Source organism: Drosophila persimilis, unplaced genomic scaffold (genome assembly GCF_003286085.1).
Source record: "Drosophila persimilis strain 14011-0111.01,24,50 unplaced genomic scaffold, DperRS2 tig00000431-arrow-pilon, whole genome shotgun sequence".
Classification (NCBI taxonomy): domain Eukaryota; kingdom Metazoa; phylum Arthropoda; class Insecta; order Diptera; family Drosophilidae; genus Drosophila; species Drosophila persimilis.
The window spans coordinates 1,299,464-1,313,797 of NW_020825312.1; the positions used below are offsets into that span (position 1 = coordinate 1,299,464).

The window sequence follows — 14,334 nt, forward strand, 5'->3', positions numbered from 1 at the left end:
GTATGAGGTGATGTGGGTGGATGGGTGGCAGGGTGGCTGGGGAGTGAGGCTTAAGCCGAAAACAGATTGTAGGCACCCCCACCCCACACCCCCCTCGCACGATGATTAGAAGATGCAATTGCTAGGGAGGGGGTGGGGTGTTGCAGGACAGGTCTGGCGATGGCATGTGGGTGACGATGGGTGGTAGCAGGTGGCAGGTGGCCTGCCATCAAATATGCATTTCCAAGGGGTGCCTCCTGTGTCTCTGCGTGTGTGTGTGTGTCGCTGAACAAGTAACTGTAATTTAGGTCAAGCGTATTGTTTACAAATAATCAACACACACACTGGCACACATTTATCTGCACGTGTAACTGTGTGTGAGCAAAGTCTCTCGCGCTCTCAAATGCCAGCGCTCTGTCGACGTCGCTGCCGTGGCTCTCTCTCTCTCTCTCTCTCCCTGTTACACTCTCTTTACGATTATGCTTTCGGCTTTCGGCCTGGCAACGCGAAAGAGCTTTCTATTACGACACAAAACACACACACAGCCGCGAAGAGAGTGAGAGTGAGAGAGAGAGACATGGAGCCACACATTACCCTCCGCATTAGACAACTTTGTCGAGTGGAGTAGGTCAAGGACAGTGTGCGCGAAAACTGGGACAACACGGGCATTGTTGTTGCCGCCTCGCCTGCCAACTCTCCCAAAAAGAAATTGTACTCTCACTCTCACTCACACTCTCTCTCTGGGACGCTCCCTCTCTTTCTCTTTCGCTTTCTGTCTGGGAGTGTATTTTCTATGCTTTTTTTTATGCGGCTTTGGGCTTAAGAGTGTTTATGTTAGGGTAAGGCTGCGAGTTCTTCTTCTTTTGGGCAAGCTTGGTGGTGGGGGGGGGAGGGGGGTGTGGTGACTTATAAATGATATTTGAAACAGCCAATCGATTATTATTTATCGATTATGGACTTATGATAGATTGGACTCACATTGTATGTACATATAGTGTACATACGTGCTTTCTCAACTAACTCCATCTATTGCTGTTCCCTTATACTTTTTTTTTTTTTTGTTTGTTTTTTATTTATTCCAAAGCCCTTTTACTCTTACATAATTTCATGTCTTTGTTGTTGACATTTTTTCACTTTCAACTTTGGTTGGGTTTTATTTAGATTTTCACCTTTTTTATTGCGTGTGTGTGCGTCTGTGTGTGTGTGCGTGTGTCTGTGTTTGTGTGGGGTTAAGTGGTTCAATTTGTCTAAAACAAAATGTTTGTAGTTGAAAGTTTGTTTTCTGGCTCTTCTCTTCCCTTCTGGTCTCCTTTCCTTGTTCGTGGGTTTTGTTTTTGGATTTTCCCACACTACTTGGAACGGGAAATCAATAAATGGCCCTGTCACTGGCCCGACTTGTGGGTGTTTCGCGCTTAAGCGTTATTTTTATTTTAAAGCTGGTTTGCCAGCAGTTTTGGGTCAATGGTGCGTATGAGTAACTTTCATGCGGCCCAAGCTCGGGTCGGGCCCCGAAAGCGGATGTTGAGGTTTCATGAAATGTTTTCATTGTTTAAGCGTTTACATTCGCTGCAAATCGGGGAATAGGATAATTTGTTGAGGATTTTTCTGCCTCCTAAATAATTTATCGGATTGCGGTGTTGTTTAAAGGATTAAATAAATAATTTAATTCTGTTCAAAATCAATTATCATTCAAATTGTACACCCCACACACCCACACCCACACACACTCACACTCGTTGATGGTAAAAATAGTTTTTATTGATTTTGAGCGGAAATAAAGGAATATTACGTATACGTTCTGTGGGACAATTGGAAGGGAGAGCAAATGAAATTAACTCGTGATTAGCATGCACTCTATACCCTTTCGCATGGAGAAATGGGATGTATAGGACTTTCTCCTTCATTGAGTTTACATTCTTTTTGTTTACCAAACAATTGAAATAATTAATGGGATAAAAAGGTGATCCCAAAGGTGATTTTGGTATTTTATTTCAGATTAATTTGTTAATTTGTTTCAACAGCTCCCCGAGGCTCAAATCCGCATTGTTGCCGCTGCTCAGACACAGATCCGACATATGGTCGGCTCTTGTCCGGTCCATGTGAGTCATATGTTTGCTGCAAGCTTCAATCCGAGGAGACCCTCTCGAATTTGGAGCCCAAAACGCGGCTAAAAAGTGCCGCAATTATAACGAACTAAAGCCGAAAGCTTGACTCAGAAAGAGAGAGAGAGAGGGAGAGAGAGAGAGAGAGAGAGAGTGAGTGCTGCCGCTTTTGAAATCTCTTTCGTCAGCAGCAAACACACAAAACGGAAGGACGGAACGAAACGGAACGAAAACGAGGCGAAAATGTACATACGTAATAATTCAGAGAGCATTAAAAATAAAACCAACAGCACACACACACACACACAGATGGCGCTCTCTACATGTTGCATTGATTACACACACAGGCAGACACGCACAGAAACAGAGAGCGAAACACACAGAGAGGAGGGCAGAGACAGAGCCACAGGCAGAGGCAGAAGCAGAAGCAGAAGCAGAAGCAGAGAGAGGCAAACACTCATTTTGCCATATCACGTGCACTCACACCATCGCACAACGGAATCTAGGTCATGAGCGCAAGAGATGGCACTATGGGCCAAGTACACGAAAGCGGAAATGAGATGGCAATACATTGATATACGTATTGCACACACTTTTAGTGCCGCTGTCGCTGCCATTGCTGGCGTCGCTGCTCCGGCTGACTCAAGTGTCAGCAGCAGCAGCAGCAGCAGCAGCAGCAATAGAGGCAGAGGCAGCGACCGAGGCAGAGACTGCGTTTCGTTTGTTTCGCCGCCTGTGTATGTGTGTGTGTGTGTGCAAATCGAAAAGGAAAACCTAAATACGATCTAGAAAAATGAATCTGGTTGGAATAGCCGTCAATTTGATGGAAATTGGTAGGTGTGCTGGCCAACAACAACAACAGCAACAAAAAAAAAACCCCCCAAAGCGGAAGCTTCTGATATGTAAAACACTTTGGGAATTCTTGTTCTTTCCAGAGTCAATCATTTCCTTTGTAGAATCTACTCTACTTTCAACATTTACATCTGCTGAATGCGAATGAATACTCATAAAGATCCATTTCGCCCATGATCATCCTCCTACTAGACATCTTCAAATAGCTCTTTTTGCTCGTTAGGATCCGATAATCATCCGATAATTGCGAATTTGGAGAACTCCTACGGGATTATTACGAGCATGGCATCGATTAAGATCGTAGATAATGGGGAACAGCGTAATATACATATATGTTTTCTTGTTTTGTTTTCTGTGTAGTCTCTGAAATCGGAGCAACTCGTAGACTCTGAAAATCAACTACGCAAACAATTTCCGAGTCATAATTTTCACACTTTTTCCCACTTTGCATAATAATTTTCAAACTTTGTTTGAACCGTCATGCCATGGCACGCCACATCCTCCGCCTCCTCCCCTCCCCTCCCCTCCCGATCCCATCCCATCGCTCATACGCACACACACACATGTGGCATGTGGCAGCGAGGCAAGTGAGCGTTGCAAATGATGGAAATATGAAACAAAAAAAACAAAACGAGGAGGAAAAACGAGAAACACAAATTGCGCGCGCTCATTTGAATCCGAATCGACAAAGCAGTCGCTGGAAGAGGGGCGGTGGTGGTGTGGGCAGGGGATAGAGGGAGGAACTATTACAAAATGCAAACAATTTTTTAAAAAGAGAGCAACACACACACACACACACACATACTAAGCTGAGAGAGCCAGAGCAAGAGAGCTTCAATTCGGGTTTCTGCTGCCATGCGGCCGCATTTTTTTTTTTGTTTTTTTGCTTTTGTTTTGGGCTCTCGGCTTTGCTTTGCCTTTTGCTTTTGCTGCCGCTCTGCTGCTGCCGCTGCTGCTGCTGCTGCTGAGCGCGGTTTACACAGACAGCAGCGACTGCGGCGCCAGCGCCAGCTTCAGCGTCAGCCTCTCGTTTTGTGGGTGAGTGCAAGCGGGGGCGTGGAATTCTTTTGGGGCCGCCGGTGCATGCTGCACTGCCACTTGGTCACAGAGAGGGGGCTTGTGAGGGGGATACATACATATGTATATGTCTATATATATGAGTTCATATATACATAAGTGTGGTGTGCCTTATATAGCACTCTATATACTATATTCATGGCACATGCTTGCTTGTGGGGCGCCCTCTCAACTTTTGCGGCACCCAAAAGCAACAAAAACAAAAGAAATAGTTTTTTTGTTACACACTTTATAGGGTAGAGGGGGGTGGGGGGGAAGGACTCTATGGTAAGAAAGAATAAACTTGATCAAGATCCGAATCGATAGTCCTATTCACAGATCCCTTACGATTTCATCGATCTTTACTCGTTGCTAACTATCGTTACTCGCTACTGTTACTCGTCGGTGTATTGCAAGGGTATGTAGACTTCGGCGCGACAATGTTTGCGCTGATGCGCTTCTCTTGTACGATTTTACAAAGAAAAAACATTCAAAGGAAAAGTTACAGTGCGAAAATGAGGTGAACTCTTATTTGTTTTTTTTTTCTCTTTTTATTTTGCGAGATGAAAACCCCGAGTAATTATGAAAGTAATAAAGTGAACACACAAAAAGAATACAAGTGAGATGATTAAATTTTCATAAGAAACTTTGCCTCAAAGTGCATTTTTTTTGTGTTTCTTTTAAAGAGAATTAATTCTTGTCAGACTCTCAGGAAATTGAGTGGAAATGTGCCAAGGATATAGTAAATTTTGGTCATATAAATCCCACATAAATCTACAACCAAGAATGAAATAAATATAAACGTAATAATCAGAACAAGTGCAAAGAACGGCATTGTAGCATGTGGAAAGGTGTGAAAAGGAGACAGCACGCAGCTGGAGAGAGGCAGATACAGGGAGGAAGGGAGATGGAGAGAGAGAGAAGACACCTTTGTAACGCAAAAGTGTTGACGCAGACAACAAAAAAGCCCAAAGAACAACAACCAATCAACAATCAGCCAGGCAACAGACGGGGACTGGGACCGGGACCGGTACTGTGACTGTGACTGTGACTGTGACTGACCCAACAAAAATAATTATAAAAACAGCAAAACTTGGGATAGGTCTGGGATACGACCACAGAAATACTCGTACATCTGTACGGCATGTACTTTGGCGGGCTGTTGTTTATTCCAGCCACAGGAAAGGGGACAGAGGGGCCCTATCAATATTTCACATTTCCATAATCAGTGTTTAATTACTCGTTTTAATGGAGCTGGGGTGCTCTGGCCATACATATATGTATTCCTTTGAGACACGGACACTGGCGAAAGAGAACAAGGCGAGCACTTCCCCAAAGGATTTCAATGTTAGTTCCCCCATTTTGCTGCTGCTGCTGCTGTTGCTGCGCATTTATAAATAATAAGGAAGGAATATCGATTTAATTTCTGTCCAACTGCAGAAGCGCATAGCGAGAGGGCCCCAAGTGAATGCCAAAAACTGCAAGCCATAGACGCGCGCGAGGCGCGAGGCCCGTGTACATCCTTAAAATATACTATATGTATATGCCGCTTATACAATGTATATCCTATATCGTACATGTATCGTCAGTCTGTCTGTGTGTGTGTGTGTGTGTGTGGCATGAGGGAAATGGGGTCATGGTTGGGGTTGCCAATAGTCGGTTCGGAAATTCGGCTCTTGTCATCCGGCAAATGTCATTCAAAAGTTGCAGGCAATATTAAAGGGAATCCACTGAGGTATTGAGGCGAACGATGATTGATATTGCTCATACGCAACGAGAGCTTCTTCTTGGATATTCCACATACGGCCTGTGAGCCACTAAGGAACATCTTCCTTACAATAAATAATCGATTGTTTCTATTGCCAAAACACTGCCACTCTTTCTCTTTGCAGGAAATCTGAGTGATTTCCGATGGCATTGCCAAAAAAAAAAGAAAAAGAAGAAAATAAAATACAAATGGTGGAAAAATTCCATTTCCATGAATAAAGGCAACTGAAGCACCTCTGATTTCATCATGAAATTCAATGCAGTTTGTTAGAGACCCTTTTTTAGGATTACTCATGTATTCTTTTTCATGGGGGAGCCGAAGGGCGTGGAGGCGAGAAGTTCTGTGGATATAGTAGCCAAACCAAAAACATTTGATTCATTTCCAGCCGAAAAAAATTCATTATACAATTCCCAGAGGTTTTCGAATTCCGATTGCCTTGCGAGGGCTCCCTCAGGGATCCCGCAAAACATCGCGCATACGACATGGTGTGCATGTAAACAACTACATGGAACCAGCCAGAAGCTTCTGTCTAGGGAAAGACGAAAAACTTCCCAGCTGCGGCATGAACTATCCCCCCGAGGAGGCACCCATCCAATCTAGTTTAGTTTAAATAAAAATCTGTTCAGACTCACCCTCCAGCTTCATGCCCACCTCCAGGCACTTTTGGAAGCGGCAGTAGGGACACCGCTTGCGCTGCGTCTTGTCGATGTGGCACGACCGCTCCGCCACGCAGGTGTAGACCTTCTTGTTCTGGACCGTCCGCTTGAAGAAGCCCTTGCAGGACTCGCAGGTGAGCAGGCCGTAGTGGTAGCCACTGACCTTGTCGCCGCACACGGGGCACAGCTCCTCGAACAGGTGCTTGAAGTCGATCACTTCGCCGCCGTGGCCCGGGGTGGCGCTCGTGCCGCCCATGGCATTGCCAGGACCGGAACCGCCGCCGCCGCCGCCGTTGGGGCCGTTGGCATTGCCAACGGATCCGCTGGCCGAGGACATGTGGGCGGCATTGGTGTTGCCGCTGGAGCTGGCAGCCTGCGGCAGCAGCATATAGCCGGAGCTGCTGCCCGAGCTGCCGTTCAGGATGTTGCCGCCAGCTCCGCCACCGCCGCCGCCCCCACCGCCACTCTGCTGCGAGTGGGAGGAGGTGGTGTCCTGGTAGCCTGTCGGGAATATATACTGTGAATCGAAGTTGTATATATACGAGTAGGACGAGGAGTTGAATTGGTTGGCGTTGTTGGCAATATTCTGTTGTTGCTGCTGCTGCTGCTGCTGCTGTTGGTAGTGCCCCTGCTGGTCGGACTGCTGCTGCTGCTGCTGCTGGTGGTGCGTGCTGTGGTGCTGCTGCTGCTGTTGCTGGCTGCCGCTGACGGTGCCTCCTGCCCCACCTGCACCACCCGCCAGCTGAAGCGTATACGCGTTATATTCATGTTCGAATTTCGAAAGACCATTTCCGTCGTTATCGTTGTTGTTGTTGTTGTTGTTGTTGCCACCGCCGCCGCTGCTGTTGTTGTTGTTGTTGTTGGCGCCCGTTTGGGGCTGCTGATTGGCGGCCAGAGCCGGACTCGAGGGCTGCTGCTGCTGCTGCTCGAGCTGCATGCTGAACGGCGATATATTCAGCGACGATATAAACTGTACTGTCGCCTGTTGCTGATCCATTTCTAATAACATTTCATGTATGTTTTTTTGATCGAAATTTCAAGGGGAAATCGTTTCGTTTCAAATTCCGTTTTGACTGGATCTCTGGACGGTTCTTTTGAGAGTCGTTCTTAAATTTGTCCACTCTTTATTTGGGGGGGGTGGAGGGGGGTTCTTTTGTAGAGTATAATAGTTTGTATGTTTTTAAATGTTAAGTGTTTATGTTTATGTTTTAAACTTGATAGTAAAATAGGTTGTTCTTGTAATTGTTGTGGTTTTCATACGGTGGTCTGGTTTTTTTTGCACTCAATTTATGCTCATTTTTTATATGCAACATTTTTAAGGCCAACTGAATTTGATTTAAAATTTTTGTTTGTTTATTTGTTTATAAATTTGTGGAAATTTATATTGTTTATTCGTGCGACATTTAACGATTGTATTGTTGTTGTTGTTGTTTTTATTTTTGTTGCTAAAATGTATCATAATCTCTTGACATCATTTTGTCTATAATTTCATATGGGGTTTTTTTTATTTATTTTTTTAATAAGAAATGTATTTTACAAACAATTTCTTAGTCTTAATTGAATTTTTGTTTATGTAAATTCTTTATTTATTGCTTAGTATTTAAAAAAAAAACTCTTGCTTAATTTGGGCTTAATTTCTTTAGAAGAAATGTATTTTGTATGGAATTTTGTGTTGGTTCTTTAGAAGAAGTTGTTTTAAGGGTATTTCTTTCTGGTTTGTTGTTGATTTAAATGTTTTAATGTTATTTGATTATTTGAACACGTTGCTTTCTTTATAAGAAAATGTTTTAATTTAACAAACTTTTGTGTGTGTTTTCCTTATTCTTTAGAAGAAATGTTTTTGCGTTACGAATTGTTTTTTTTTGTTTTTGTTGAATATTTGGAGTTTTGGTTTTTGAGGTTAACTTTTTAGATTAATATTTTGCAGGTACTTTGACGAGGTGAGTGAGATAGATAGATAGATTTATATATATATCAATATATATATACGATATATTATATATAATATATAATATATACAGCAAAAAGGATGATTTTTGTTTTGTTTATAGATTTCTCCGATAGAGGTAGGGCTTTATATATGTATGTATGCATGTATCTATAGATAGCTATATCTTTTGCTTGATTGTGTGCGTTGGATTTTGAAACTTGGTATTTTTATTTAACACTTTTGGCTTTTTGTGGTATTATTCTTGGTACTTTCTTCACACGTTTGTTGTTGTTGTTGTTGTTGTTGTTGTTGTTGTTGTTGTTGTTGTTGCTGTTGCTGTTGTTGTTGAGGAGTCGGCCTTTCCTCTCCGCTCCTCTGGGGCTTGAATGTGGGTCACCACTCGCGAAATTTATTGCACTTTTTTGTGTTGTTTAAACAATTGGCAGCATTGCATATGCATCGCCGTCCCTATCCCCCCGCGCTCTTGATTTGCGTCGGGTCACACACTCGGATACGTATAGTACACAACAAAAAAATATGCACACACACGCACACACACACTCACACAACGCAGCAAGAGAACATAATCCTGGGGCTGTTCTGCTGGGGTGCAAGGAGGTACTGGCGGGAGTGCTGCTGCTGCTGCTGCTACTGCGGCTGCTGCTGCTGTCGTCGGTGGTGCAAGGAGCAGGCGAATGCAATTTTGCAATAGATTTTATATCTATATTTTTTTGTATATTTTTTATTTGATATTTTTGTTGTGTTTTGTTTATTTTGATCGATTTTTGGCGCTATTGCTGCTGCTGTTGTTGTTGTTGTTGTTGTTGTTGTTGTTGTTGTTGTTGTTGCTGCTGCTATTTGGGTCACACAAACGCGCGTATTTTGTTGTTCAAAAAAAATTCGTTGTATATTTGTATGCCACATACATGTGTATATATATTGTGGGGGATATATATATGGGTGTGTGTATATTGCCAGGCGAAAAACACGACCAACATCAACCACGTATCTCGATTGAATAAACCCAAGCCCAGCGTCGAGGATACCGCAATACACTAGAGCGCGCTGCCACTGCCGCTGCCGCAGTCGCCGTCGCTGTTAGCTTTGCGCTGTTAGCTGCTAGCCGCTAGCCGCTGCTGCGCTCGCTGTTAGCTTCTCGCTGTGATGCTCCGTTTCTCTGTCACTGCCTTTGCCTCTGCGGACGTCGCTGCCCAGCATGCTCGCTTCAGTCACTCTCGCTCTCTGTTCAAGTTTTCGGCTATTACGTATACGACCCGACTCTCTCGCCCATTCGTTTTTGCTGGCAGCAGTTTCACTTTCAATAGCGTTGCGCCTGCCTGCTCTCCCACTCTCTGGCTGTTGACGCGCTCTCTCTCTCTCTCTCTTTATCTCTTCTGCCGTGGCGGCGACTGCGCTGCCTGGCTTGACTTAGTGCCCCCCTTTTGAAAGCTTTGTTTTTGTTGCTGTTGCTGCCGCTGCCGCCGCTGCTGCTGTTGCTGTTGCTGTTTCTGTTGAAATTCAAGCCGCGCTGAAAGCGAAAGTGAAACTTTTTGGCCTAGCTTTGAGCCACTGTAAGGCACAGTGTACACTGTACAACACAGCACAGGCAAAGTACCAACAACAATAACTCATTCTTTCGGATATGGCCAAAAAGGCATTATGAAAGCCCTACAAGCCGCAGTAGCTTTTAAAGCGCAGCTATTTTGTAATTTCTCACTTGAAATAAACTGGGAATCGTTGTCGTACCACTTACGAATCTCTTCTTTCACACCTTTAATACCCTTTCAAAGGGCATAGTGTGTATTTATAGATATTTCGTAAACTACCCCTACCCCTACCCCCACTATAGGGAACGATCAGTCGAAGGGCAAAATTGATCGTCCAATCAAGATCCTTCTGCCAGGGTATCTAGAGCTGTGGCCCTCGAAGCTGCCCTTTCTTTCTGGTTTCTTTTAAATTTTGTTGTATGTTTTTTGGTTTTTGGTTTAGTTTCTTCTCTTCTTTCCGTTTTGTGTCTCTCTTTTGGTCTCAATTAGTTTTTGGTTTTTTTGTTTGTTGTTGCATTGTTTTTGTTGGTTTTGTTATTGTTGCATTTGTTCATGACACGGTTTTCATGTGGCGCGTTTTCGTTTCCTATTTCTACGTCGTTTTTTTTTCTGTGTTGTTTCTATATCTTTTTTTTTTTTGTTAATAATAATGGTTTTGGCTTGGGCTTTTTGCTGGTTTAATATGAAGTTATTGTCTCTCTTTTGAGTTAAGTTTTCTTGCGGTTTTTGTGTGTATTTTTATAAAATTATTAAGCTGCTGGGGAATTTTGTTAAGCTCATTTGACATTCTTTTGCTTAAATTGGTATACATTTTTATAATAATATATTATTATTTAAATATCTGAACTAGCACACGTTGTTTTGTGCGTGTTTTTTGTTTTTGTTTTGTTTGAATTTCTTAAATTTGTTCTTTTATTTCTTGGAATGTTTATGTTAATTTTATATTCATGGTAATAATATATTATAGAATTATATTTACTTCCTTGTACTTCTGATTTGTATTTTCTAATTTGGTAAATTACCATACTTATTTTTTTATTTTTTTTTTAGCGAGTTTTAATTAAAATATGTTTATATTTATTTAATTTTCTTAAAAGTTATTTATTATTATTTTTATTTACAAAATTTGACCCCAATTTTAGTCCAACATTTACTCCTCGTCACCCAAAATATTGCAAAAATCAATTAACGGTACGTATACGTAATATTTATGTGGCAATTAACGAACCTTTCGGTCGGGGGTCGGGGATCGTCCCGTCCCGTCCCGTTCCGTATTTCCTCAAAGCCGACACAAAATAACTCATTAAGAAACGCAAATTTTAACAACTCCATGGAACCCCAAATAAGGATGCAGGCCCTGTAGGAGAGACCGGAGATCCATTAAAAAAAAAGAGATGCCCAACGAAATTACATAAGATTCCACCGAAAGGAGCATAAAATATAAAACAAGAAACAGAAAAACAGAAAAGCGTGGTCGAAAAAAGAAACTTTCACTCCCGGAGTGCGAGTTGTAGTCGGAGTCCAAGTCCGATTCCTTTACTAACCAAAAACGGAACTAAAAAAAGTAGAAGCAGAAGAGGAGAGGAGAGAGAGAGAGATAGAGGGAAAGACCCCAACCAGACGACACCCATTAAAATGCAACGTTTTGTGGGCAGTTCATGAATCACAAAAATGCCGAAAGAAAAAAGAAACTGGGAAACAGAAGAGGGAAAAACCCTAAAATCGACACCAAACGAAATGCAGCCAAAAAGTGAACTTTCAATGGATAGCCATAGCCATACCCATAGCCAGAGCCATAGCCAGAGCCTGTGCTCGGATGCACGTGAAAACGTGTCTCCCACTTATCTCTCACTCTCACTCTCTTCTCTTCTGTCTGGCTCTGTCTCTTTCGCTCCTCTAAGCCAACTCGGTCTGCGTATGACGCAAAGGAGAAAAAAGTTAAACACGTTTGCCACCTTCATGTAGGTAGGTTGCTGCTTGTTGCTTGTTGCTGGGGAGATTACAACATTTCAACGCTCAATTACCAAAGATGAGAGAAGACGCAACAGAGACAGAGACAGAGACACACAGACAGGCATCTCCCTCTCTCTCTTTCTCTCGCTTCTCTTCTTCCTCTGCGCTGCTCTTCGTTTGCCTGCTCTACAAAAACAATTGAGGAGTCACACACACACACAGACCTTACGAAATATCCAAACGCACTCCGCACTCAAAAGCTCCAAAATACACACAAAAATGAAACCGAAAACCAGAAAGAAAGGCTAGCCGACCGTGGACCGAATCTGTGATACCCTTGCAGATCCGGCATTACTATGGACGCTCAAGGAAACAGATCTCGCGATCACAATCTGTCCCTTCATAGTCTGTGATGTTTGGGTTGAGATATTTTGAGGAAAATAGAATAAACGTGTGCCAGATCCGCAAATTTCGAGTTTTTTTCGCGCTCACTCTCCGTTTGCTTTTCTGGTAGATAGAGCGAGAAAGCAACACATAATTTTGCTAAGGATCGAAAGCTTTAAAGAGGTATTAGTAGAGCTGTGATTTTATAAATAAATACTGCGGATTCATGCAGGGCTCTAGTGGAAATCTATTCTGCATTCCTTTGGATGGGGCTCTAGTGGATATCTATTCTGTATTCCTTTGGATCGGGCTCTAGTGGATATCTATTCTGTATTCCTTTAGATCCTATCCGTATTGACCCTTTGATAGGGTATACAAAAACAGAAGACAAAGCCAAAGGCAAATTTTCATTTCCTTCCCAAAAAAAAAAAGAAATACGTTCGTGACCGTAGCCAACAAGACTTTTGGATCTCTGATCATATGGACGGCAGGTAATGACAAAACAGACACAAACAGAGAGGAATGAGGGATGGGGGGCGGGACAGGGTATGAGGTATGGTTGATTCACTCTCACTCTCGTCGGAGCCGGAGCCGGAGTCGGAGTCGGAGCACAGGGCTCCGCGAAACAGGTTTCGCGGCCGATAGCCAAAGAGTGATACGAGAGGAGACCTACTTCTGCAGCAGACCCAGAGACCCAGCCTCAGCCTCAGCCTCAGCCTCAGCCTGAGACTCAGCTTCCACTTCGCTACTCCATTTAAATGGCTCTGTGTAACTGTTGCCCAAATATGTATACATACATACATACATGCATATACATGTTTTAGTACATATGTACATACGTGTGTATGTACTAAAAAGATCTGTTAACTTTTTTTGGGTCCGTTGGTTGGCTTTGGTTCTCGTTTTGTTTCGTTTCGTTTGCGTTTGCGTTTGCCTTTTTGACTTGTGCGCGCATGCGCAATGGCTTTTTCGACAGTTGTTTGTCAATCGCTGGCTGCGGCAGCGGCCGCGGCAGCGACAGTGACGGCGACGGCGCACAACTTGACTGCATAAAATGCCTCAGCTGCACAGGGTACAAAAGTGTCGAAAACGAGGGGGATAACCCAATGGTGGGCAAAAAGGGCTTTGGCAATATCCACCGATTCCCCTTAGATTCCATCCCATAAATGGTTTGGTTTTTGTGTTTGAGTGGATCTTGCATTTGACATTTCCATGTCAATCTCGACACTTTAGCCGGTTGTCTTTGAATGTGTGCTTGACTGCCAAAAAATAAGAAACAAAACTGTTGCCTGCCACCAGCAGCCATCCCCCACATCTGACGATCTGTCCGTAGGCCTGTCCGTCCGATTGTCGCTCCGCCGCTTTGTCGCCTGCGTCTGTGTCTGCGCCTGCGCCTGAGACTGCGCTGGTGGCACAAATGTTAATGTCGTGTGGTGGAAAAGCACGGTACATTTTGAGGCATACAACGAGTATTCTGGTATTTCGGCGATGACGCGACTTGGAATCGGACACGGACCCACTGTACGGTGATTGACTGAGGGAATGACCAACTGATTGACTGACGGAATGGCTCAGGGAATGACAGACAGAAAGATAGGCAGACAGGCGGACGGACTGACGGTGACTCTGGCCAGGTTTTTGGCTGCCTTCGTTTAATTTCATAATAAAACATTAAACGTATAAAATTTACCTGAAACGTGCCCCGAATACAAAAAGTCACCAAAATTGTCTTCAATTGTTGTTTCAACTGCATTTTCTTAGTGTTATTGCTTTTTTTTTTTGTTTTTTTTTTTGGTCACTGAATCAGATTTGGAATCCGATTCGGATCGGAACGGGGCTTGAGCGCTGGTCATTTGTGTGCCCCGTACCGCTGAAGGTTTTGTCTGTTTTATTTTATTTTTATTTTTTTGGGGTTTTTTTGTCTTTACGCAATCTACAGTTAATTTTCATTTATTTTGTCGGTTTCGGCTTAATTCTGAACATTTCCAAAGGGGCTTGTGGGGGGCTTGTGGGGCGCTTGTAGGGGGCGGGGGCCTGGCCATTTTAATTTATGTGTCGATTGCCAAATATTTCACGTTGACTTTAAGGCACAAAGCCTCGCATTTTG

General features: G+C 43.3%; 1 protein-coding gene across 1 annotated transcript in view; it reads right to left on the reverse strand.

The window, feature by feature from the left end:
- LOC6595827 (nuclear hormone receptor FTZ-F1) overlaps positions 1-14,334 on the reverse strand; it is a 42,774-nt gene that overhangs the window by 4,108 nt on the left and 24,332 nt on the right. Inside the window, exon 3 of the mRNA XM_026989601.1 lies at positions 6,390-6,914. Within this exon, the coding sequence (XP_026845402.1) occupies positions 6,390-6,914 (525 nt within the window). The remainder of the gene's footprint in view (positions 1-6,389; positions 6,915-14,334) is intronic.